The sequence below is a fragment of the Euleptes europaea genome, chromosome 9 (assembly GCF_029931775.1).
Source record: "Euleptes europaea isolate rEulEur1 chromosome 9, rEulEur1.hap1, whole genome shotgun sequence".
Taxonomy (NCBI): Eukaryota; Metazoa; Chordata; class Lepidosauria; order Squamata; family Sphaerodactylidae; genus Euleptes; species Euleptes europaea.
In genome coordinates, this window is record NC_079320.1 from 53,895,992 (window position 1) to 53,920,488 (window position 24,497).

Genomic DNA, 24,497 nt, shown 5'->3' on the forward strand with positions numbered 1-24,497 from the left:
CAATAGCAGCTTTTTTCTTCTTTCTGTTTCATGCAAAGGGGAAGAAGGCACATGCACACCCCTTTGCTCTGTATGGGAAAATGAAAGCACTAGCACCCTTTCCTGTCTACCTTCTTCTCTTTCACCCACACACACATGCACCCCTTGCTCTGGACAGGAAAGGAGCATGCTATTGACTTTCACCCTGCATCAATGCTGCTATTTGCCTCTTCCAGGGAAAGTATAGCAGTAACTGCATATTTACCCGTGCAGGGCAAGTTGTGGTTGGGGTGGTGCTTTGGGAAAGGAGCAGAAAAAAGATTTCCACACCCAAACACTGCTGAGCTATCTGAAAAACTGCAATAGATAGGGCTGCCAGGTGCCTAATATTGAACCAGGGGCAGTCCAGTATTTTAACTGACTGTCCAGGAAAAGAAACTGAGAAAATATGCAAAAGACAGAGGTGGGGACAATGAGTACAGGCACACTCACACACGTTCAGTTAATTGTACTCAGTTGGATGACGATGTGAAAAGGACAAAAGCCATAGCGATGGGCACACTCATTTCTTTGCTCTCATTAAAATATTTGGTCAACAACTCCTGTAGGTTTTCATCGTGTTTCCAGCAAGCATCTGCTAGTCCTGTGTGACCTGAAATGATAGTGTGGTCTAAGAAAAAAGTGTATAGCTCATGCCATCAGCATTCTATTTTCAACCTTTTTGAAAAATCAATCATTTATTTCCAGCCTTAATCGCTCTCCCTACCCTGTGGAACTTCTCGAGCTCTGCTAAATCCTTTTCTGAGAGCCACAAATGCATGCAATACCCTAAATGCATCCATTAATCATTATAAGAGTAGCATTCTAGTACTCACTGATTTATTTTCTGTCTGCTCCCTACTGGTTGCTAATTAGGGTTGCCAACCTTCAGGTGGGCCTGGAGATCTCCTGGGATTACAACTGATCTCCAGACTGCCGAGATGGGTTCCACTGGAGAAAAGGCATTACATCCCTGGTGATCTCCCTGTCCAAACCCCACCCTCCCCAGGGTCCACCCCAAATGTTCAGAATTCCAAGCACGGAGTTGGCAATACCAATAGCTAATAGTAACAACGTGGACCCATTTAGTGGAGTTTAGAGTGAGTGAGAATCAAACTACATTTTATATGTGATTGGATCTCCTGATGTTCATAAAACATTAAAAAGCAGATATGGAGGAAGGCTGATTTGGACTGTGAACTAGGGGTGTGCATTCAGTAAAGTTGAAGTGGGGAAGAAGCCCAAATACAATTTTGGTATTTTTTCGGGGGTGGTGGTGGTGGTTACCGGTTGAAAAATAGCTGCAATAAAAGGGTGCCAAAAAAACAATAATGCCATTTTTCCCGCATTATTCAGGACTGATTTGGTCCTGCTGCCATTTCCCCCCTCCCTCCTTACTTACCTGCTGGCTGAGTCAGATCCCCGCTGCCTCAGGTCTTCCAATAGGGTTGCCAGGTCCCTATTCTCAACTGATGGGAGATTTTGGGGGCGGAGCCTGAAGAGGGCAGGGTTTGGGGAGGGGAGGGACTTCAGTGCCATAGAGTTCAATTGCCAAAGCGGCCATTTTTCTTCAGGTGATTTGCTCTCTATCGGCTGGAAATCAGTTGAATTAGCTGGAGATCTCTTGCTACTACCTGGCAGCTGGCAACCCTATCTTCGAAGTCCATGGACTTTGGAGACTGCAGACAGCGGGGATCTGCATTCAGATCGCCCCAGCGCTCTCTGAAGCCCCTCCAAATCTCGCAGTGATCAGATCCACGCTGCCTGCTGGCTCCTGGCTCCTCGTGGAGATGGAAGCCAGCAAGCAGCAGGGATCTGCATCTGTCAGTAGTGCAGAACTGAACTCTGGGATCAGCTCTACACTGCTTATTTTTCAGGTTGGAGTTAAATAAACCCAAGAATTTTCAATTTTTTTTGAAAAATCCAACTCCATTCTATTTGGCTTTTGGGATATTTAAAAAATGTCTAGGTTTATTAAACCCAAACCTGAAAATACCAAGGGGGAGGGAAGCTGCACAGCCCTAAGGTGAACTTGATGTTTGTGATAAAGGTAAAGGAAAGGTCCCCTGTGCAAGCACTGGGTCATTCCTGACCCATGGGGTGATGTCACATCCCGACATTTTCTAGGCAGACTTTGTTTACGAGGTTGTTTGCCAGTGCCTTCCCCAGTCATCTTCCCTTTACCCCCAGCAAGCTGGGTACTCATTTTACCGACCTCGGAAGGATGGAAGGCTGAGTCAACCTTGAGCCGGCTACCTGAAACCAACTTCTGTTGGGATCGAACTCAGGTTGTGGGCAGAGCTTGGACTGCAGTACAGCAGCTTACCACTCTGCACCACAGGGCTCTTGATGCTTGTGATAGTGGGTAATTAATCCTTTCCCCTGTGCAGCAACTCTCCCCAGCAAGGAGGGCCCACCTCCCTCAATTATCCAAAGGCTAGGAGTCCCACAGCTGCCTGGTGATGATGTCCTGGCAGCCAGTCTTTGACCGGAGGTGGCAACCCCACAAGGCTCAGCTACAGCATCCAGACTTGCTCGGCCCTCCTGGTAATAGAAACTGGTAGACAAAGGGAGGCAAGGAGCTATCATCGGCAGGAGTGGGGTTCAATGCCTGGGGGCAGAATGTCAACGAGAAGGCAGAAGAAGGGTGGGGCAGCGGGGGAAAAGGCTGAATGAAGTATATGAGCGGATGGGCACCATCTCCCCAAAGCCTAACTTACTCGAAGAAGGGAGGATGCCCCCAACTATGTACTCCTCCCCAGGGGAGAAGAGAGAACTTTTTAGCAGTTGATGGGTGTCCATGCCTTTTTACATCCTCAAGAACCCTCACACTTACCGGTAGTAATTTTTGGAGGGGGTTATTTATAGGTCCTATACATAATCTGGGGCCCTGAACTGTAGCTTACTTGGCTTTTGCATACAGCTCCACTTTAAATGGTACTTAATCAGGTCTAACTTAGCACCATGATATTTATCTTTCTGCTATAAACCAAGATCAATAAATTAAACCTTCAAACTGTATCCTGTTGACAATGTTGAATAAATATCCTTTTCAATCTGTTTGGCTTGTTCAAGTCACAAGAGATAGTCCTTGCCAAGTACATATTTTTCAGGGCCAAAAATCAAGAATTTTTGAATAAAAGGTCTTCTGAGAAATCCCAGAATTCTTCAGGTTTATTCCTTGTACAAATAAAGATCCTTTTTATTAAGCTCCTTTCTTACAAGCTCGTCTGTGTACTAAGTGGACATTATATTGTGATTATGTTGATGCTGAAGGCCAGAAAAAGAGCATTGCTGTAATTTGTTTAACTTGGCTGGAAATGGAAAAGGAAAGTTGAAATCAAAATACCTAAGGATAAACATTCAATAAAATGCTGATCAATTTATTCATATACCGAAAAGGTCTGTCAATATTCATAAAGTCAATAAAGTTGAAAAGCCCCAAGTTCTTGGTGGTTAATACAACTTGCAACCATTAATCGCTATAATCATGATTCACCACAAGCTTTATTTGAATTTGAAACCTATCCCTTATTCCAATCTATGTATGCCTGGAGGAAGCTTTATTATTTTTCATGAGTGAAACTCAGTACCTGAGTTTCATACTGATGGGAGCCGCACCATACATACAAAGCTGAAAACAAACATCACAGCAGTATCTGTCAAAGCAGATTGTCAATTTTCCCATATCATTATGGTACCTTTCCTTTACATTTTGCTATATTCCTTCCCCAGATCCCCTGTTATGGCTGGAGGTCTGTTTGCTGTTAACAGAAAGTGGTTTTGGGATCTTGGTGGCTACGATCCAGGTTTAGAAATCTGGGGTGGGGAGCAGTATGAAATCTCCTTCAAGGTAAGCTGTCAAAATGTTTTGTCATAGCACACACTACTTTTGTCTGGTATAGTCTTACATTTTTGTTTTCTCTTTTCCATTTCCAAACTAGACCTGACTCACAATCGTGGATACTATTTCACTGATTTCTTTTACACCAAATGTAGCCTTGGGGGACTACAAGTTTTCCCCTGCCATAATTTTTAAGGTCAAAATCACCTCTCCTAGGGTTGCCAGCCCTGTGCTTGGGTCTAGTTTTTCAGTACTGGAAACTCCTGGGAGACAGGAGGAGAGGGGATTCCTGATTATTGGCATTGTGCCAATGCCATGATATCTCTTCCATCACAAACCTGGACGTGCCATCAGCATGACGCTCTACAGCTCACTCAAAACTCTAGGGATTTTACCATAGAGTTTCCGGTAAATCTCAGAGCTTCACCCTGACACAGTGATGGCACTTCTGGGTTTGTGATGGAAGTGATGATGTGGTGTTAGCATGATGCCACCCTCTCCCCATTTTGTTCTTGCTGCTCCACCAAGCAGCAGGAGTGGCGGGACCTGATATAGCAGGTCTCCCACTATAGACCTGGCATCCCTAACCCTTCCTAAAATGCTTTTCTATATGTGGGCCAATGACACAGCCTCTGCAGCCTCTTGAGGTTATTTTTGGATTTGCTTTCTTTTTGAAAAGCCAGAAAAACATATACATAGCTGCATGCCACATCTAGGCTGGGACTAGTGGTTAGCACCTTAGTCTCCAGAATATTTCTCCAAAATAGTGCTTTGTACCTTTTTGTGTTTCTGACCATTTCCACTGTTTATAGATCTGTGAAACTCCACTAATGGACCAATCTAGGTTCCATGTTGGGGCCAGAACTTTAAATGTTGTAATTGCCTCTATGCCTTTTCCAGTACCCAAGTACCTTATGAATTTAAATGTTTACAAATAAATGTGTACACCTGTTCTATATACAGAATCATATTGCTAGAAATGTCTGTATTCTGTTGATGGACTGTGCCGTCAAGTCGCAGCCAACGTATGGCAACCTTGTAGGGTTTTCAGGGCAAGAAACATTCAGATGTAGTTTGCTGTTGCCTGTCTCTGCATAGCGACCATGGGTTTCCTTTGTTATCTCCCATCCAAATAGAATACCAGGATCGACATTGCTTAGTTTCTGACAAGATTGGGATTGCCTGGACCATCCAGGTCTGTATTCTAGGCAGACTTAAAAACTTGCACTGTCTCCTCCTTCCAGTTTTTGAACCAAAATGACAATTACTCTGTTAGAACTCTGAATTTTAGTCCTTTGGCCCTTGCTGCACTCTGACAACCCCCAGCCATCCTGAGAGGCTGCAGCTGGTTTCCACATCTTTTTATGGGAAGGGCTATGCATGTGCACTTATGAGACAGGCAACTGATGCCTCCCACCATTATTATTATTATATTATATTAGCAACATACACAAAGCATAGGGTGTATTCAAACATCATAGACAAATCAGAATTTCTTCATGATGAGAACACTCCTAGTTTATTGTGGAATTCCCTGCCCCAGGATGTGGTGATGGCTCCAAAACTTCCTAAACCAGGAAGTCTTCAGTCTTGATTCCACATGCAAAGGGGAGAAAGTGTGTGTGTTCAAGAATGAACCAGTCATGGACTCTTGCTTGTTCGTGACTTTGAAATACTTCTAGACTGGAGAGCCATGATGCTCACCTAGTGGCCTTTGACTGGCCAGCCTGTCACACAAGGTTGTTGTGAGGGCAAAATGAAAGAGGAACTATGTAAGCCAATCAGAACTCCTTGGAGGAAGGGTGGGATAAAAATGCATTCAGGCAGGCAGGCAGACAGACAGAGTGAATCACAAAGTCAAGTCAGGTCAAATTTGATAATATTCTGTACAATATAATATTTTGTTGGTTATTTTGTCAGCTCTTCATAACACTCCTGTATGGCTCTATTCTATTGAAACAGGTTTTTGCTTCAACTCTTATCTGAAGAAGGGTTCAATAGGAAGCTTCAAGATTTTCCTAGTCTGATTTAATCCTCTATGAGGCAAACTCTTATTACTACTGAATAAACGTAGTATGTCAGCCATTGGCATGGTTGCCAGCCCGAGACTGGCACATGGTGGGAGACTTACCTGCATGGGGGGCTTCTCTGGCAATGTGGTGATGTCACCGGTGCAGGCCAGGTACAGGTTTTTGTAGGCTCTGGGCGAACAAGTATAACCAGGTCCTTTTCTTACTTTGAGTCCCTGTTGGGAAGAAAGACAGGGTACAAATGAAGTAAATAAACAAATATCTCAAAAGAACCTTGAGAGATAGGTTATAAAAAGCTATAGTAGCTTGGTCAAAATTACACAGTAATCCTAGATTAAGGGTGAGTGGTGGATTTTTAAAACCTAGCCTCAAAGGTCCGTGTCTAACAAGCGGTTCTTGCTAATCACTTTTCAATTCCAGTATAGCACATGCTGTAGGTAAACCAGTGCAACAGCTGGTAGTTGCCAGACAGTGTTTTGTCATGACATAGAAAAGAATGTGATTGCATGGTTCACATGTAGAATGAAAAAAAAAATTAAACAGAAAATAATTTCCTCAGGATTTGATCATAGATCTGAAATTTAAATTACCTCAGAACGTACTCTCAGGTTTTGGTAATCCTAAATATTCCAATGTGTCAAAACACATCAGCCTTTTATATATATATATATATACAAATCTTGGAGCTACCACCAAGTAGCACCAGCTCTGTGTCAGCTTTTCACTATCAAAGGCAATTGGCACCTTAATTCCTCACTGTTACCAGCACAGACTGAACATGCCAGGTCACCGATGGAATGACGGCCCCTGGGAGTAACAGAAGTGTGCTGGGATAGAATGATAGGTCCCAGAGTGGAATGGCTGTCCTGACTGAAATCAATGAAAGGTATTTTAGTCCACTCTAAGGTTTGTGATTACAGGTGCAGAACACTGATTTCAAGCACATTCTACCCTTGGACTTGTCATTCCAGGCCCAGAACACTTCTGCTATTCCTGTGGGCCATCATTCCAGTCCCAGAACATCTCTACTACTCCTGGAGGCTGTCATTCCACTTTGGGGTCTGTCATTCCAGGCCCAGAACATTTCTGCTACTTTTTCCACCCTGTATCCTGTCAATCCAGTCCCAGAACTCTCATGCTACTCCAAGGAAACATAATTCCACTCTGCAGTCTATCTGGGCTAGGGTTCCCAGCTCTGTGTTGGGGAAATACCAAGAGATTTGGAGAATGAAACCTGGGGAAAGCATGGTTTGGGGTGGTGGGGAGGAAACTCAGCAGGGTCAAATGGCATAGAGTCCACCCTCCAAAGCAGCCATTTTCTCCAGAGGAACTTTCTCTATTGTCTGAAGATTAGTTGTAATAGCGGGAGAGCTCCAGGGCCCACCTGGAAGCTGGTAACCGTAATCTGGCCCCAGAGACCTTCATGCAAAGTCCGTTCTGCATTTTCATTGCAGCTCTTTTGTGCTGTAATGTATTTTAGTGGAGCCCATACTAGTCAATTGGCATTCCTGGCTCCCATTATATCCAATAAGACTTCAAGCCTTTCCCATTGCTCTCAATGGGCAATCCTGTCCTTTGTTTTAGTGCATTCCACAGCAAATACAACAAATTCTCCCAAGTGTTCAGACAGGCAGCAGACTGTGAGGGGAAAGCTGGGAGTGGGGGAAGGAAGCAGGAAGGGTGGAAGGGAGCTGGGAAGGCCCCTCCCCTTCCTCAGCTGATTCCTCCAGACTCCCTCTTTCACTCGCAAGAAGCCACCACTGTGAGAGGGCCCACCGGCAGCTCTCATTGGTTGGCAAGTGATGACCTAAGCCTACCCATGATGCCGGCTATGCATCAGTGACATGATAACACAAATTCTGGTGCAACCCAGAAGCGATGTCACAGCCAATGGAAAATACCCTAGCATTCGCCTCAAGCTTTATGATTCAGCCATAACATTTTGGGTGAATGCTAGAGCATCGGCCCTAGATGGCAGTATCACTTACTGGTCAAGCCACAAGTAACATCACCATGGCAATAGTGATTCCCCCCCTTGCTGACCCACCAAGTGGCAGCAGGGGAAGAGAGCTGCCAATGGGAGGTCTGTTGCTAATCCAGGTAACATGGCAGCCCTAGCCATTGGTTATATTGTAAACTTATTTTCTTTTTTCAAACGTAAGAAGTGCATAAACCAAGTCCGTCTTTATTAATACATACTCTAAAAAATGAATTGAATGAATAACACAGATGATGGCAGGGGTTGTGTCTACTCCAGACTGTCAACATGTTTTGGAGGACATTTTCAGCAGAGTAAAAAACGACTTACACGAACCAAACTGGTGTCATGTAACTTTGAATCAATTCTCCATGCAAAGAAAACAAAACTGAAAGACAAAAGAACCCCATAAGCTAAATGGATGGACAGCTTGCTTAGAATCCATCAGCGTGTAACCCCTTATAGTTAAGGTGTTTTGGAGGCAAATGCCAGCCATCTCTTGCATCGATATTTTTGACAGGAAACCTGAACAACGTATTATCTCATTTCCTATCTCCCTGTTATTTGTCATTGGCAGGAGTCTAGTTGCAAGGCAGGCCATTCCTCTCTGCCCAAAAACCATGGCAACCATACTGGACGCTATGAGACTACATTGTCCTCGCTTGTTTTGTTCTTTGGAGAGGTCTGTGTGGTGGTGGGTCTCATTGCTGCCATTATCTCCTCATTGAGCTCATTACTGTGAGCTGACATTAGGGTCCTTGTCCTCCTTCTGGAATACATTTTGAAACCGCTTTCCACACTATTTTGTAATATTTCCCTAGAAGAAATAACCTCTCTCCTAGAAGGGCAGAGAGGGCTCAGTAAGAGAGAAAGAGAGAAAAAAAGACATGCGCAAGAGTGCTGTTTTAGGCAATGAGAGCCAAGAGAAACAGAAAAGCTTTGTGTGTGTTTAGGAAAGAAGAAGTCCAATAGCGATGAGAGACTTTGTGATCTAAACAGATAATCCAAATTGTAGGTTGTTACCCTGTGGGCAGGGCCCGTCTCTATTAATACAAATGCCATTGGAAGACAACTGTCTAAAATAGGGGTTGTATTGTAAGCACAATACATAATTACATTTATAATTTATGGTACATTTTTAGCATGTCCAGAGGATTCCCTTCTCCAACAGGAACCTTCCCATCTGTTCATCACTGGAAGTATCCCAATTTATAGAAGTTAGGCAGATAGCTATGGGAGAGAGGGGTTTTTTTGGAACTCCCTTCTCAAGGAGGTTCACCTGTGCCCCTCTTTATCATCTTTTAGGTACCGCCCAGATTCTGTTTGGTTTAACCACATTTTAGAGGATTAATTGTGTCTTCCTGATACATTGTGCATCATGTGATCAGTGTTTTTACTTTCTGTTCTGCTGTTCTTGGGAAATGTGTGCTTTGGATGATTGGGCTGGGTGGGCTGCTGGGCCTTTTTGTTTCTGTTTTAATGGTGTTTATGTGTAAACTGTCCTGAATGCTACATGTTAGTAGAAAGGCAGCACTGGATTATTTTGAACAAACAAAGTGCTCCATATACATTATCTCAAGCCTTACAACAGTCTTGTAAAGAAGGCGAGTAACATTAGTCCCATATTTGTTGGAATGAGAATGTTTTAACATTTTCCTCCAAGAAATTCGACAGAAAAAACCAGCAAATCATCAAATGGGATGGGGTAATCTGGAGTGAACTTTGATTTGGGGGGAGGAGGGTTTTTTCATGTTCTCAAGCAAATCTAGCAGGTTGGATGGATTTGCCTTGGGACATTACATGACTGTCAATACAGAAGCCTTGATCACTGATATGTTCAAAACCTAAAGTGCTCTTACATATATGCTAGGATAGGGCAAACACATATTTATCTTTCTCAAGACAGCAATTTTTTAAAATAATTAGGGACTTTTCACTTGTTTTATAAGCTCACATTAGAGCCTCACCATTGACGAAGCATGGTAATATTATTCTCATTTTTCAGTTGGGTCATTAAGGCTGACTGGAAAGGAAATGCCCAAGCTTACCTAGTCAGTTCATATCTGGGATAATACCTTTTCCACTGGACCACACTGAATCTTAGCTATATGCAGTTGTATACTCAAGTATATATGAACATTGCATATTAAGGAGTCAGTCTTGCCAAACAACCACTGGTATGTGGATATTAATAACTATGGTCAGCATCATGGCCTAAATTGCACTTTTAGGATTACCTCAGTGTTTTTATGTGAGTGTATGTGTGTTCTAAGTTAAATATCTTGTAATATTTTTCCTCAAATAATACTTTTCCATTTTTAGGATTACCTCAGTGTTTGTATGTGTGTGTGTGTGTGTGTGTGTGTGTGTGTGTGTGTGTGTTTTAAGTTAAATAGCTTGTAATACTTTTCCTCAAATAATATTGTGTTTAAAGCTAATTAGGCTAAATACGATTATGGTACGGCTTTAAAATAACCACCATGAAGCGACTGCTTAAGTCCCACATTTACATATGTAAGAGAAATAGGTTTGATGTGCTAATTCCACAATATACAAAGATAAGACAAAAGTGAAGACTATGAATTAATTTAGTGTGCTTACTAAAGACTCTGTGAGCTATTAATAAGCATGCTAATCATATGATAAATAAGATATTAGTAAACTTCTCAGCAATTGTCTCTACTTTTGTTTGGACAGAGAAATAAAATTCTCTTCTAGAAACTGAGTGAGATGGCTTAAAGACTCTTCAAAACATGTAAACCTAAGAGTTGTAGTTGTTATTTCAGACCTCCCAATTCAGCAAAGATGGAGGGAATGCACCATGGTATAGCCCGAGTTCATCAGAACTTAGAAACTAAGCAGGTTAGGTGCTTGGATGGGAGAGCGCCAAAGAAAACTCTGCAGAGGAAGGCAATGGCCAACCAACTCTGCTTCTCACTTGCCTTGAAAGCCCCTTGCTGGGGTAACAGTAAGTCAGTTGTGACTTGATGGCACTTACGTATGTAATACAGGAAAACCTCCAAGTCTTTTTCTGTAGTAATGTATGCTATAAATGACCTAAAGGATTTCATTGAATGCTAAACTGGGGGAGGGATACTTAATCCTTTCTCCACTAGTCTTTTTTTCATTCCAAAATCTCCTTTAGCTGTTTTCCTCCTCACAATATTATTGTTTCATTTAAACCTCGCCTTTCTCCTCAATGGAGACCCAAAGCAGCTTACATAGTTTTCCTCTCCTCTATTTTATCCTCCCAGCAACCCTTTGAGGTAGGTTAGGCTGAGAGTGTGTGACCAGCGCAAGGTCACCCAGTGACCTTCCATGGCAGAGTGAGGACTCAAAAAAGTCCAGCAGGAAAAGGGGTCAAGCAACACCCCTCTTCCCATTTCCCCATTACTGCTTTGGTCACAACTGCAGCCTGCTGAGAATGCTTTTCATTTTTTTTAACAAGACATACTGGAACAGTGCATATAATGTGCAGTTTGCCCCTCCCCCATCTACAATTGTATTTATTTGAAACGTTGTACCTCACTTTTTGGACACAAGGACCCTCAACACTTACAATAATGTAACCAAATGAAAGTTCATTTTCCTTCCTAAACAACAATGATCAAAATATTAAAACCAGCAGAGCAAAACGAAACATGAGAACCATCCAAAATCAGCAATTATTAAGAACAAGGGACCACTGACAGTTAATTTAAGAGATTTGGCTGCACATATCCTAAAACTGGAATGATCAAGATAAGATTAGCATGAGATTAAAATCTTGTGTAAATAGAATAGTCTTAACCTGTTTTCGGAAACTTGATGTATGGAGGCACGGGGCGAACTTTGCCAAGGTACATTGCAAAGGTCACACTAAAGATTCTGAACACAGCCACTTTGCCAATGTATTTCAAAGGAGGAGGATGGGGCGACCCCTTCCAGACCCCATAACTCCGGACCCCCTGACCCAATCTTTACCAAACTTGGGGGGTCTTGCAAGGAGAGTCCCTTTTAGCCACCCTGAAAATTTGGGACCTCTACCTGCAAAAATGCCTCCGCAGGAGCCGCGGAAAGACGTTCCTGATAAAGCCAAATTTTCAGGAATGGCAAATTCAGCTTTGCCAACCTCCCGGATTTTGCTGATTTGGTAAACCCGAACCAGAAATTTACCGAAATGGCATTTATTTGGTATTTTTTCGGTTCGGTTTTTACTGAATCAATAGCCCTACATGCAGCATATATGTTGGCAGAGAAAGATGTTGTAACAAATTCTTAATATAATATAGAGGAGATTTCGAGTTGGACTTCCATTCTAATGATTCTGTTTCCTAACCATGACATGGTGATGTGCATGTATGAAGTACCATCACAGATCAAACACCTCAGAGAAAATACTCATATTTTCATCATTGTATTCATCATTGCAAACATGCTTCTCATTAGCAGAGTCCATTCATTCATTTGTGAGCTGTCAAGTTATGTTCATGCATGTGTGAAGTGATGCCCTTTAAATTCATCTCTTTGCCTCCAACCTTTGTTTAGACAACAAGTTGCATGGCTTCTATTGGAATATCACTTCACCACAGTGAAGGCCTCTATTATTTAAGTTTGTATGAAAGACCATCAAGTCACAGGCTGCTATAAAGTTAGCTGGTGGTGTCTTGCTACATTTTTCAGCAGGGCTTTATAGTAGAATGCTAATGCTGCATGCCAACACTACTGACTTTGAGCAGCTTTACAAAAGTTTCATAGGCCTTTGATTCAGCAATATACACACTGCTTTTAGGAAGTAACTTGCTCCATTAATCTCAAGGACTTCGGCATGACCTAGGTCCCAAGGCTAGCTGTAATAAAGGCACTCTTGATATTTTATTGTCGTACGTTTTGCCCTGGAACTTCCAGAGAGTTCTTGTAATCTGGGGGACAGGAATTTGATGCTACAGCAAAATGAGTGCCACAGGAGTGGGGCCAGTTCCAACATTGTTGCAGCAGGGCTCGGTCCAATCACAACATTTATTTTATTTATTTTTTCAAATTTATAGCCTACCCTCATCCCCAGCAAGCCAGGCTCAGGGCTTTGTTGGGAGTTTCAAGAAAGGGTTAATAGTATTTTCCTACGATGGAGGCAGCTGTTTCCAAATAAGTACTCCCTGAAGACACAAGGATGATGCCTTTTGGGCTTTTCCAAAGTACCACGATTCCAGTAAAATGGAGAAAATCCAGGGTTGATTACTTGCTTTGGAGAAGAAGCAAGAGGGTACCAAAAAACACATGGACAGTTGCCACAGACATCACACTAGGAATCACTGTAGTAAATACATCATTCCTATTTAAACACAGATGGCAGAAGTTGATTGTGTATTGTGACAACACACTTTTGATGCCTGTACCAATTGGCAAAAGGTAACTATTTGCTGGAATATCCCTGTTAATACCTGTGGCTAATTAGAAACAGCCTATCTGTGTGGAAATTCCTTTCACTTGTTGTTTGGCACTTTAAAGCTGAACTGGAACTTCTTGCCATTGCCTGAAAAGGACATGCCAAGGTGGGACACCAGAGCCCCGCACCTACATTGTACCTACGTTTGTGTAACATGATCCATGCGGGTCCCTCTTTATATGTCTGCCAATGCCAGGCAGCGACCAAGATCAGCTTGCAATGAGGCTGCAGCAACTTTTCTTGGGAGTATGCCAAAGCATTCTCTCTCCCCTTATCAGCCCTACCTCAGCACTGCCATTTAGCAGAAGCCAATTACAAAGGCAATGAAATGTCAGTATATATTTTCATTAGCATAATACAACAAACAACATAAAAATGCTAATTCTGTCTCCTAACAGTTTAAGGCTTTGAGAAAGACTAGCACAATTGCTATGCAAATAATTAATAACAGCCCTCCCACCACCACCACCCACCTAAGTATGTGAAGTGAAAGCAGTTAGCGCAGAGGGATCTATCATTATTATAGCCAGGAGGTATATACTTGCTAGGAAATATTGTTTTCGTTGGTGGCCAAGCAATGAAAATAGTATGCATTAATGACAAGGAGCGTGTTGGCTATGCCGGTCAGCTCTGGACGGAGAGCCACATCTAAGTTTTGGGGGAAGGCCACTGTTCTAAAAGCAGGAGGAGGAGGAGGAAGAAGAAGAAGAAGAGTTGGTTTTTATATGCTGACTTTTTCTACCACTTAAGGAAGAATCAAACCAGCTTACAATCACCTTCCCTTCCCCTTCCCACAACAGAAACTCTGTGAGGTAGATGGGGCTGAGAGAGCTCTATGAACGCTGTGACTAGCCCAAGGTCACCCAGCTGGCTTCATGTGGAGGAGTGGGGAAACCAACCCGGTTCACCAGATTAGCATCCACTGTTCATGTGGAGGAGTGGGGAATCAAACCCGGTCCTCCAGATTAGACTCCACCACACCAAACCACCGCTCTTAACCACTACACCACGTTGGCTCTGGAAGCAATATCTGTTTCCTCCTGCAAACATCCCAGATTATATGGAACTTGAGAATCATGCTAGGATTACTCAACTCTCTCAGAAAGTTTTCAAAGAAAAGTTAAAGTTTTGAGGAAGTCTTATTAAAGCAGTTCCTCAGAATTCTTACATGGCTTGCATACACACTTCCTCCACCATGCTGTTGAAGTTAGGTTATTCTTTGCTATCTTTTCATGCTCATCCACATTTCTTTAGTTCTAAATCCTGCTCTTTGACTTATACTACCTCATAAAATCAGGGACGGATTAACTAGGCAGCATAGAATAGGGGCAACCCCTAGGAATCACTTCTCTTTTAGACTTCCCAACCTTAGCTTTCATTGTTATTAAAGTTCCCAGCCACTATTGTCACAGATAATATATGCATGAAATGTAGTGTTCCCAGCCAAGATCCAATAACCCCTGTGAGCTTGGGGAATGGGCTTGGTATCACACAAGACCACTTCCAATTCAGTAACCAGAAGTGATGTCACATGTCATAGTGACACTCTAGCGACCCCTCAAATCTCTATGGTTTTATTATAGAAATTGTTGGGATTGCTAGAGCATTATACAACCAGAAGTGACATCACAGTGTTGCTGCAATGGCACTTTCCTCCCAGAAATTTCTCCTGCTGCTTCACTAGAAGCAGCAGGCAGCAAGGAGTGGGAAGTCTCCCACTATAACAGGAGACCTGGTCCCTGTAATTTATGTATTTGCTTATTTATTTACTGTATTTATAGTCTATCTTTCTCACTGAGATACAAAATGGATTACACAGAGTAAATCAGTAATATTTTATATGAAGAGACATCTAATAAGCACAGGAACATGGGAGCCTTCATGAATCAGGCCATTCCACAAGGTGGGGGCCACAACAGAAAAGCATATGTATAGCAGTTGTTTATCTTGACTGTTCACAGGGTGGTCCCTGCAAAAGGGCCTGAACAGATGGCTGGAGCTGTCATGGTGGAACATAAGAAGTGAGGCAGTCCTGCAGATGAGGGCCAGCATGGTGTAGTGGTTAAGAGCGTCGGACTTCAATCTGGAGAACCAGACTGTTCAATTCCCCAGGTTCGATTCCCCACTCCTCCACATGAAGCCTGCTGGGTGGCCTTGGGCCAGTCACAGTTCTCTTAGAACTCTCTCAGCCCATGTGGAGGTAGGCAATGGCAAACCACCTCCAAATGTCTCTTGCCTTGAAAACCCTACTGGGTCTCCATAAGTCAGCTGTGACTTGACAGCATGCGCGCACACACACACACAGTCCTGCAGATAAGAGGATCCAAGGCCATGCTGGGCTTTGTACATGATCATCAGTACTTTGGACTGAACTCAGTAGCTGATGGATAGCCAATGGAGTGACTGCAGAATGGGTGAAATGTGCATGTCCCATCTAGCTCCCGATAATGGCCGAGTTGTGGCATTCTGTACCAACTGGAGACTTTGGGTTGACTTCAAGGGCAGACCCAAGTAGAGTGCATTACAATAGTCTAATCTCAATGTTACTGTGGCAGGGATCCAGGTAGCTAGATCAGCTGAGTCAGTGCTTGGTGAAGTTGGAAGATAGCATTTTTTGCAGCTGCATTAACTTGCTTCTCCAGCAGTAATACTGGTTCTAGCATAACTCCTAGCAAGGGTCAGCTGAACTCCATCGAAGGTGGAAAGTACAAAGCCCTTCAAGGCCTCAGCCTTCCCAACTAGCATTACTTCTGCCATATCAGGATTCAGTTTCAATTTGTTCTGTGTTCACCCACAGCAGTCCGGCAGACGTTCAAGACATGTACGGCATGCCCAGGACATTTTTGACAGAGAGATATAGAGCTGGGTGTCATCAGCATATTGATGTTACCCAATTCCAAAGCTACAAATGATTTCTCCCGAGGGCTTTACATAGAGATTGAATAGCATGGGGGACAGGAGTGCGCTCTGTGGAATCCCACAGGATGAGTCCCACGCTGATGGCAACTGTTCTCCAGTAGCAACTCTTTGAGACCAATCTGTAAGGAACCATTTAAGCCAGTTCAAAGCACATCCCTGATGCCTTATTTCTGCCTCCAAAGATTGCAACAAGATAATATGGTCCACTGATTCAAAGGCTGCAGATAAATCTATTAAGAGCAATAAAGAGACACAGCCTTTGTCTATGTTCAGTCAGAAATCATCAGCTAGGGCTACCAGTTCCATCTCTGTTCTATAGCCAGACTGAATAGGATCCAGAGCAGATGAGTTATCCAAAAAGACCTGGAGCTGGTCTACCACAGCTCTCTCAATCACCTTGCCCAGAGAGGGCAAATTAGAGGCAGGATGATAACTGGCCACAGCATTTTTCTATATTGATGGTTTTTAAGTAACGATGAAACCTTAAGGCCACCTCTTAGGATGCCTTTTGTGTCAAGGGAAGCTATCTAAATACAAAACATGCACATGTTGTGTCTGTTATGAATTTGTTAATTTATTTGCTTTGTTTATTTATGTAGCCTGCCTTTCCCACTGAGAGTCAAGGCAGATTACACAGTGTAACATGATTCAATAAAATAGCAAGGGATTTCCAATAAAAAAAGTATAATAGGGCTAGGATTACAAAAACTAGAAACACAATATGTTTTTGCAAAAATGCAATGCAAAAATGGAATTAGAAAAGTAGAAAGCAGTGTAGCCAAGAAGCAAGATAAGAAAATTAAGATAAGAGAAGCAAGCAGCGTAGCAAGATAATACATACAATAAACAGTGGGATAGACTATAGTCCTGTGCCTTTTATAAATACGCCCTCCTGAACCATTCAATTTTATACTTATTGCAGGATGACAAAATTGTGGGAGCCTCCCTGACCTCCTGCATCAGGTGGGGGCGACAACAGAGAATGCACACGCTTGGGCAGCTATTGATCTTACCCATTTGCAGGGTAGTACCTTGAGAAGGCTTTGCTCAGCTTAGTGATGCATTTCTCCCCCACTCAACTGATTGCTGCTTTTACTGGAAGATGGGAGATCCAGTGGTTGTTCCTACCACAAGTTCTTTTCAGTCTAAAACACCTCAGATCATCAGCAATGTTACAGATCCCATTTCTCAGCTGCTCTCAATATTCTGGGCCTCCTGGAGCATAGTCAGTTCTTTGACTTCAGCAGGCTGTCCTTTTTCTTTTGAGTAATTTTCCACACCATGTTTTTCTGCATACCTAAGGATTCCCCTGTGTACGTAGTAACCCTTATTTTGTCTGTGGATGGTCTAATTTTGCTGCTTTGTGATTTGGCACAGGGATATACTGGAAGACAGTGCTATCATATTTGAGTAGTTTTATTGCAAAATAAAATTGCAGTTGACAGCTGCTTAAGATCTACTGTGCTAGGCTTTCTGTGAAAAAGTATGGATATGCATCTGTTTCCAGACAAAAGAAAAACTGAAATTAAAAAAAAATCCTAATTTGTTTCATTCATTTGGACAATGAAGACTAAGGAGAACAATCAATGAACAAATGCCATGTGTACATTTGTTTATGTAGAACCTGGCTTTTTTGCGTAGACAGTTCAAGGTGGTCAGGCAGAAGACCGCCCATCCCGCCTTCAAAGAAGTGAAGGGAGGGGTGAATTTTGGTGGCGGGTCGCGGGAAAAGAGAGCCAGTCCCTGTTCATTTGCAGGCTGACGTATGAGGAGGGGCTGGCCAAGGGAAGGGGCTTATAGGGTCTGGGTCAACCAGTTACTCCATCTTTGGGAAGCAAATGGAGGAGACACAGCAGCTACAGAGCGGAGAGACTCTCAAGCGAGCCACATGGCTAAGTATTGGGAAGAAAAAGGGGGGGTTGGCTGGAGCCGCCTTGGTACTCACAATCCCTCTGATTTCCCCCTGAATGTTTTCAGACTCTGTAGGGGACAATTGCTCTGAGCTGCCATCTCTTCTCTTCCTGACCCTTCCCTGCCCTCTGCTGCACGTCCTTTGCTGTGGGCAGCTGCTGAAGATGAGAAAAACTGGATAGCAGCAGCAAGTGGTCAGTGAGCCAACAGCTAGGTGTGAGGGGAAAGACTCTCCTTCTCACACCTCCCCTCAGACACTGCTTCAGACGTGTACAAGTCACCGCAACTTGGTGCATTTTGGGAAACGGAGTCCTCAGGATTCCTGACATCCTCAGCAAAGCACAGGAGGGAAGAGAGAGAGATCCCTGCCACAAGAGTAGAAACACACAGCGCTGTAAATGTGGGTGAAGGAGGAGGAGGAGGTAGATGATGAAGGCATTGCCACTGTTTTCCCCTCTGAACGAAACCAGTGGTAACCAAGTCAAATGTGATAACAAGAACGAAGATGTGTAATAAGAAAATGAAGCAAATCTGAATGAAATCTCTGAAACAAGAACAATTTGCACTGGTAAAGTGTGTTAAGTTGTTCATTCTCAAATTTCTCTGTTTCATTATTCAGAAATGAGTGTTAAGAGAGTGTTAAGATTTATCTTGATCAGTTTGTGGCTAATTTGGAACTTGGAGTTTGAGGTTGAATCCAAATGCCTCTCTTGAAAGTTTCCTTGCTTCTGTATAGGGTTTTTTTTTTTTTTTTTGGTATTTGTGTGTGTGTGTTCCAAAAGTGCTTAACAATTGTGTACATGTTTGATTATGTTGTAGAAACATGCTTGTATTCTAAGCTGGGCTTAAGAAAGAATCTTTCATTGCTATTTATTTTGGCTGCAGATTCCTTGCTATAAAAGATGACATTTGAGTTTTACAACTCACTCATTCAGACTAACTGGAATTTCATCTCTGCAATTCAGTCTAGTAGCTTCACACAGCAGAGTTCCCAGTAGATCTGTAACATTTCACACAGAAAAAAAAAAAAAGATTAGATCAAGGTACTTTCTCCAGTTCCATGCAATGTTGACCAGTTGACATTCGTGCAGAGTTGTCCAGGTAACATTAAAAATGATTTTTTGAAAGAACTCTGATCTTTCCAAAGCAAGCCTGTGTAACCCTGCTGAAACTAATAAACAAAGAGGAACAGCTGCTAAATGTCCAACAACCCAGCCTGAGATTCATTTCAATTACCCATAGAAATGCACCTCAAGTGTGCACTGTAGAGTGCTTCTATTTTATATCTACCACATGTGTGCCAAATGTTATTTTCTCCTAATTGCTATCTCCTCAGTGTCTCCAGAACCTTTCTAACTCTTTTTCAAGTTGCTTTTTTGTTTTTTGGTGATATCGTGCAGCCTCAAGAAAATAAATACATTATTGCTGCGATTTGTGATCAATATAACATTTTTAATTTTCCTTGAAATGTTTATTGTGGATACACAACAATGGATTAAGATCCCTGCTTATCATGAAGCCCACTGTAGGACTGTGATCTATTCACTAATCCATGTTCTAGTTCATCAGTTTTTTTGTGGGGATAGAATGAGATGGTACCATGTTTTCCAGCTTCCAATCTATGGAGACAGAGTGCGATAGAAATTTGATAGGGAAATATGGGCCTAGATAACAGTTTGAAATGAACTGCTCTGCCATTCAAGCTCTGTTATGTGCTTTGATGGGAAACCAATTATGTGTGTAAGGGCCATCCAACTTCTGTCAACCCCAAGAAACTAAGAATTTGTTTTTTTAAACTGTACTGCTCTAAGTTCTCAGTAGGTAGCCGTGTTAGTCTGTCTGCAGTAGTAGAAAAGGGTAAGAGTCCAGTAGCACCTTAAAGACAAACAAAAATATTTTCTGGTAGGGTATGAGCTTTCGTGAGCTACAGCTCACTTCTTCAGATACAGCTAGAATGTGAATCCATCTGTCTTTAAGTAGAGGAGAGTGAATTCAGACAAGCATTAGTATGTAAATGTTACAGTATGTAAATATGATTAGCAGGCGTGATGGGATTAGGTGTGGTATGCAGAAGAGACTGTGATGTCCAGGGGAGAGATGGGTGTGGAGAAATCAGCATTGGTAATGAGCCATGAATGCAAGGGTAATGAGCCATGAATGCAAGAAGGCCAGAATGATATCCAGGCACAACTTACTACAAGATAAGCCCAGAGAGAATGACAACAGAACACCTCTGGTTGTCACTTATAGCTCCCAACTAAAACCAGTCCAACGTATTATTAAGGACCTACAACCAATGCTGGATTGTGACACTTCCCTCGCTGAAGCACTGGGGGCGGGGGCGTCCCTTTCTTGCTTACAGATAGCCGGCTAACCTAAAACAACTTCTCACCCATGATGATAAACTACTTAACAGGACCATGGATTCTGGCACCAAGGCCTGCAACAAACCCAGGTGCCAACTTTGCCCTCATATAAATTCTAGGAACATCATCTCTGTACTCACCAATGTCAGCCATACTATCTCAGGTTCATACTCTTGCTCATCTTCTAATGTGATTTATGCCATCACATGCCAGCAATGCCCTTCCACAATCTACATTGGACAAACAGGTCAGTCTCTTAGACAAAGATTAAATGGACATAAGTCTGACATCAGAAACCACAATATTCAAAAACCAGTGGGAGAACATTTCAACCTTACAGGACATTCTGTTGCAGATTTAAGAGTAGCAGTTCTCTTACAAAGGAATTTCAAAGGGAGATTAGAAAGAGAAACTGCTGAATTACAGTTGATATTCAAACTAAAGTCAATGCATTTACCTGGGCTGAATAAAGACCTTGCATTCATGGCTCATTACCAATGCTGATTTCTCCACACCCATCTCTCCCCTGGACATCACAGACTCTTCTGCATACCACACCTAATCCCATCACACCTGCTCTTCACATTTACATACTGTTAACATTTACATACTAATGCTTGTCTGAATTCACTCTCCTCTACTTAAAGACAGATGGATTCACATTCTAGCTGTATCTGAAGAAGTGAGCTGTGGCTCACGAAAGCTCATACCCTACCAGAAAATATTTTTGTTAGTCTTTAAGGTGCTACTGGACTCTTACCCTTTTCTACTACTGCTCTAAGTTCTGTTGATAAAGGGGTAGAGTAAAAGTGTGATACACAAGTAAACCCTATATTGCAGTGACTATCTGTGGGCCTTGGTGAGAGAGATGAAGGAAAAACTGTTGTCATTTGGAGGACTGAGAAGAAGACTTGTGCTTGGATTCTTCTTTCTCTAATCCTCCCCCCATGCACTCAGAGTAAATTAGTTATTTGCTGGTTAAACACCACTGTTCTTGCAAACTGGCTTCCAGTCCTCCTTCTGTTAATATGTCCACACTAGGGCTGTGCACATTGGTAAACCTGAACCAAAAATAAACCTGAAAAAGGCCTTTTCAGCTTTTTTCCAGGTTTAATTTAAGCCGAATATTCAAACTGGGAATCAAGCCTAAATCGGATAGTTAATCACTGAAAAAAAATGAATAGGCATTCAGTTTTTTTTTCGGCATTGGCTTTCCCCAGGCTTTTTCCTATGGGAATTTTTTTTATGAACTGGGGGGGATTTTTTGAGGTGGAGTCACCATATTTTCAGCATAGCTTCAAGGGACTCTCCTTGCACAAACCCCAAAGTTTGGCAAAGTTTGGGACAGGGGGTCTAATTTTATGGGGTCCTGAAGGAATCACCCCCCTTCCATAGAAAAGCATTGTAAAGGAGGAGGGGGCAACCCTTTCGGGGGTCCATAAAATTGGGGGCCCTGTCCAAAACATTACCAAACTTTGGGGTTCATGCAAGGAGAGTCCTTTGCAGCTACCCTGAAAATTTGGTGACTCTACCTTGAAAAATACCTCCCAGAGCTCCTAAAAAAAAATTCCATATATACTATAATGGACCTGGGTTTTTTGGGGGGTGGGGAACCTGGAAATAAAGCCCAAATACCCATTTGCTGGTATGGGTATTTGGCTTACTCTGGGTTTACTGTGGGGGGGGAATGGGTCCCATAAACCCAAACCCGAAATCTACCGATATTTTTTTTTTGGCAAACCCCTTGTCCACACCCTTATTGCCTAGTTCAAAGGCTACAAGCTATGTTTTTTAGGTTCCAGGAAGTAATTTAGTGTGGGCATGCAAGTGGACGGTGGAGACAAGAAAAACACAACGTTTGTTCTTAATTTGTTCTTTCCAGCCATGCTTTGGACAATTCAAAATATTATGCATGAACTGACCCTGTGAGAAGCCCTGACGTGCAGAGCACTCCAGTCAAAGAAATCTCATTTCATTGACTAACCTGAATGTTTGCTGAGGTTGATATTGATTAATCTGAATGTTTTCTGAGGAAGTAAGCTGATTTTTTTTTCTTTCCAGTGGGCCAACTACTGTAGATATCCATTAGCCCTTGTGTGTCTTACAATTGCATCTAAATTGGTCTTCAGTCAAACCACTGCGTTTACAATGGAAACTGTAGCTACACACCTAATTACTTGACTTAAAACTTTGAAGATTTTCATCAGCAAAGTGTCTGCTTATTTTGAACTCTTAAATAATCTGTTCTTCTTTCTAAGTCAATCAGTCTTTTGTTCACAAGATTAAAAATAACCTCAGTACAACTCTTGCTAATTTTCAAGAACAGATGTAATCAGTAACATGTACCATCCTTTGGACACCCTTTGTTGTCTCTTCAATTTTTCCATTCTCTCTTTCTGAAAGGTGTGGGACCATTTACTTCCATAAGAGCCAGGGATGGTCATAGCATGTGTGATGCTTGTAAAGCGCAAAAGACGTTACACTGATCTGCAAGGCAGTGCAAGGGCTGAATCACGAGGCCCTCCACATTTCTTTCTGCCTTAGAAGTTCCTGGAGCAAGGCCTTGCATTTAGGTCATAGAATGCAACCTTGATGGCTGTATTAATTATTGCCTTGTAGTTTATTTAGCACTCCATATTTTTTTTTAAAAAGGTAACTTATTTTCAGAAGGCATTTAATCTTTCAAAACAATGACACTTCTTTTTCCCCCATCAGAGTCATTCTAAGAGGAATAAGTACAGAACAGTATAGATTTTTCACACATATTCTGTGTTTTCAGCACTTGACTTCCCATGAGCTTTCCCAAGTGAGAGCCAGTGTGTGTAGTGGTTAAGAGTAGTGGACTCTAATCTGGAGAACTGGGTTTGATTCCCCACTCCACCACATTAAGCCTGCTGGGTGACCTTGGGCTAGTCACAATTCTCTCAGTACTCTCTCAGCCCCAACTACCTCACAAGGGGTCTGTTGTGGTAGGGGGAACGTGATTGTAAGCCACTTTGAGACTCCTTGTGGTAGAGAAAAGTGGGGTATAAAAACCAACTCTTTCCTCCAAAAAATAGCTTCTCTTGGTGGTCACTCTCCTCCCTTCCTTCTTTTGTTTCTGCCTCAGGTCTGGATGTGTGGAGGTGGCATGTTTGATGTTCCATGTTCAAGAGTTGGGCACATCTACAGGAAGTATGTCCCTTACAAGGTCCCGTCTGGCACCAGCCTAGCAAGAGTAAGTAACACTTCCAGCTGTAAGCTGTTGGGGGTATAGGTCCAATGTTTTGTTTTAAAGTGCAAACCGAGCCAGCATTAAGGGTCATTGTGGTGGAATATCCACTAGGGCCCAGCTGTAGGCTATCACTGGCTTGAGATGCTTGACTAATCTGCTTCCATAGGAATGGGATATTATCTCACAGACCCCTACAGTGTCATAGAGGCTTCTGGAAGAATCTCTGGTTTCATGTTGGGAACAGTGCCTGGAGCAGAACACTTTCACACTCCTTTTAACCTTATCAACACTGAAGGGGCTGAAAGGATTGATTTGCCTCCTCTTGAAGGAGAATGTGTGTGTGTGTGTGTACATGCAAGAGGGCAGTGCACTTAGTGGGGGGGGGGCAATTTGAGGGTCCCCCAGAACCTAAGAACAGCCAGCCAATGAATGCACATTATTTGCAAAAAGCCAGTTGCTCAACACTGAGTCTCTGTTTTTTCTGAGTACCAAATGTTCGGAATTAAGGTGTTTTTGCAGAAAATAAAGCATTTTGCTACCAAACATATTTTGCTGCTAGGTTTGTTAAAATGGGTTAAATCTGGTATGTGTAGCTTTGGAAAACAAACTCCTTCTAGGACACTTGCTCTTTTCTACTGCTAGTGACAGACTAACATGGCTACTCATCATGATCTATCTCCTAGGATGGACAGGAAATACTCAGATTTCTTTTTCTAGAAGCTGCACTACAGGATTCAATGGACACTTCATCCTAAGCAGAGGACTTGCAAAGTATGCCTGGCAAAGTGGGCT

At 42.6% G+C, this 24,497-nt stretch overlaps 1 protein-coding gene across 2 annotated transcripts in view; it reads left to right on the plus strand.

Annotated features, from left to right (window-relative positions):
• The window catches only part of GALNTL6 (polypeptide N-acetylgalactosaminyltransferase like 6), a 620,684-nt gene that overhangs the window by 554,774 nt on the left and 41,413 nt on the right, over window positions 1-24,497 (plus strand). For both annotated transcript variants that reach the window (XM_056855291.1, XM_056855292.1), the window contains exons 7-8: window positions 3,754-3,871; window positions 23,601-23,708. In XM_056855291.1, coding sequence (XP_056711269.1) covers window positions 3,754-3,871; window positions 23,601-23,708 — 226 coding nt within the window. The remainder of the gene's footprint in view (window positions 1-3,753; window positions 3,872-23,600; window positions 23,709-24,497) is intronic.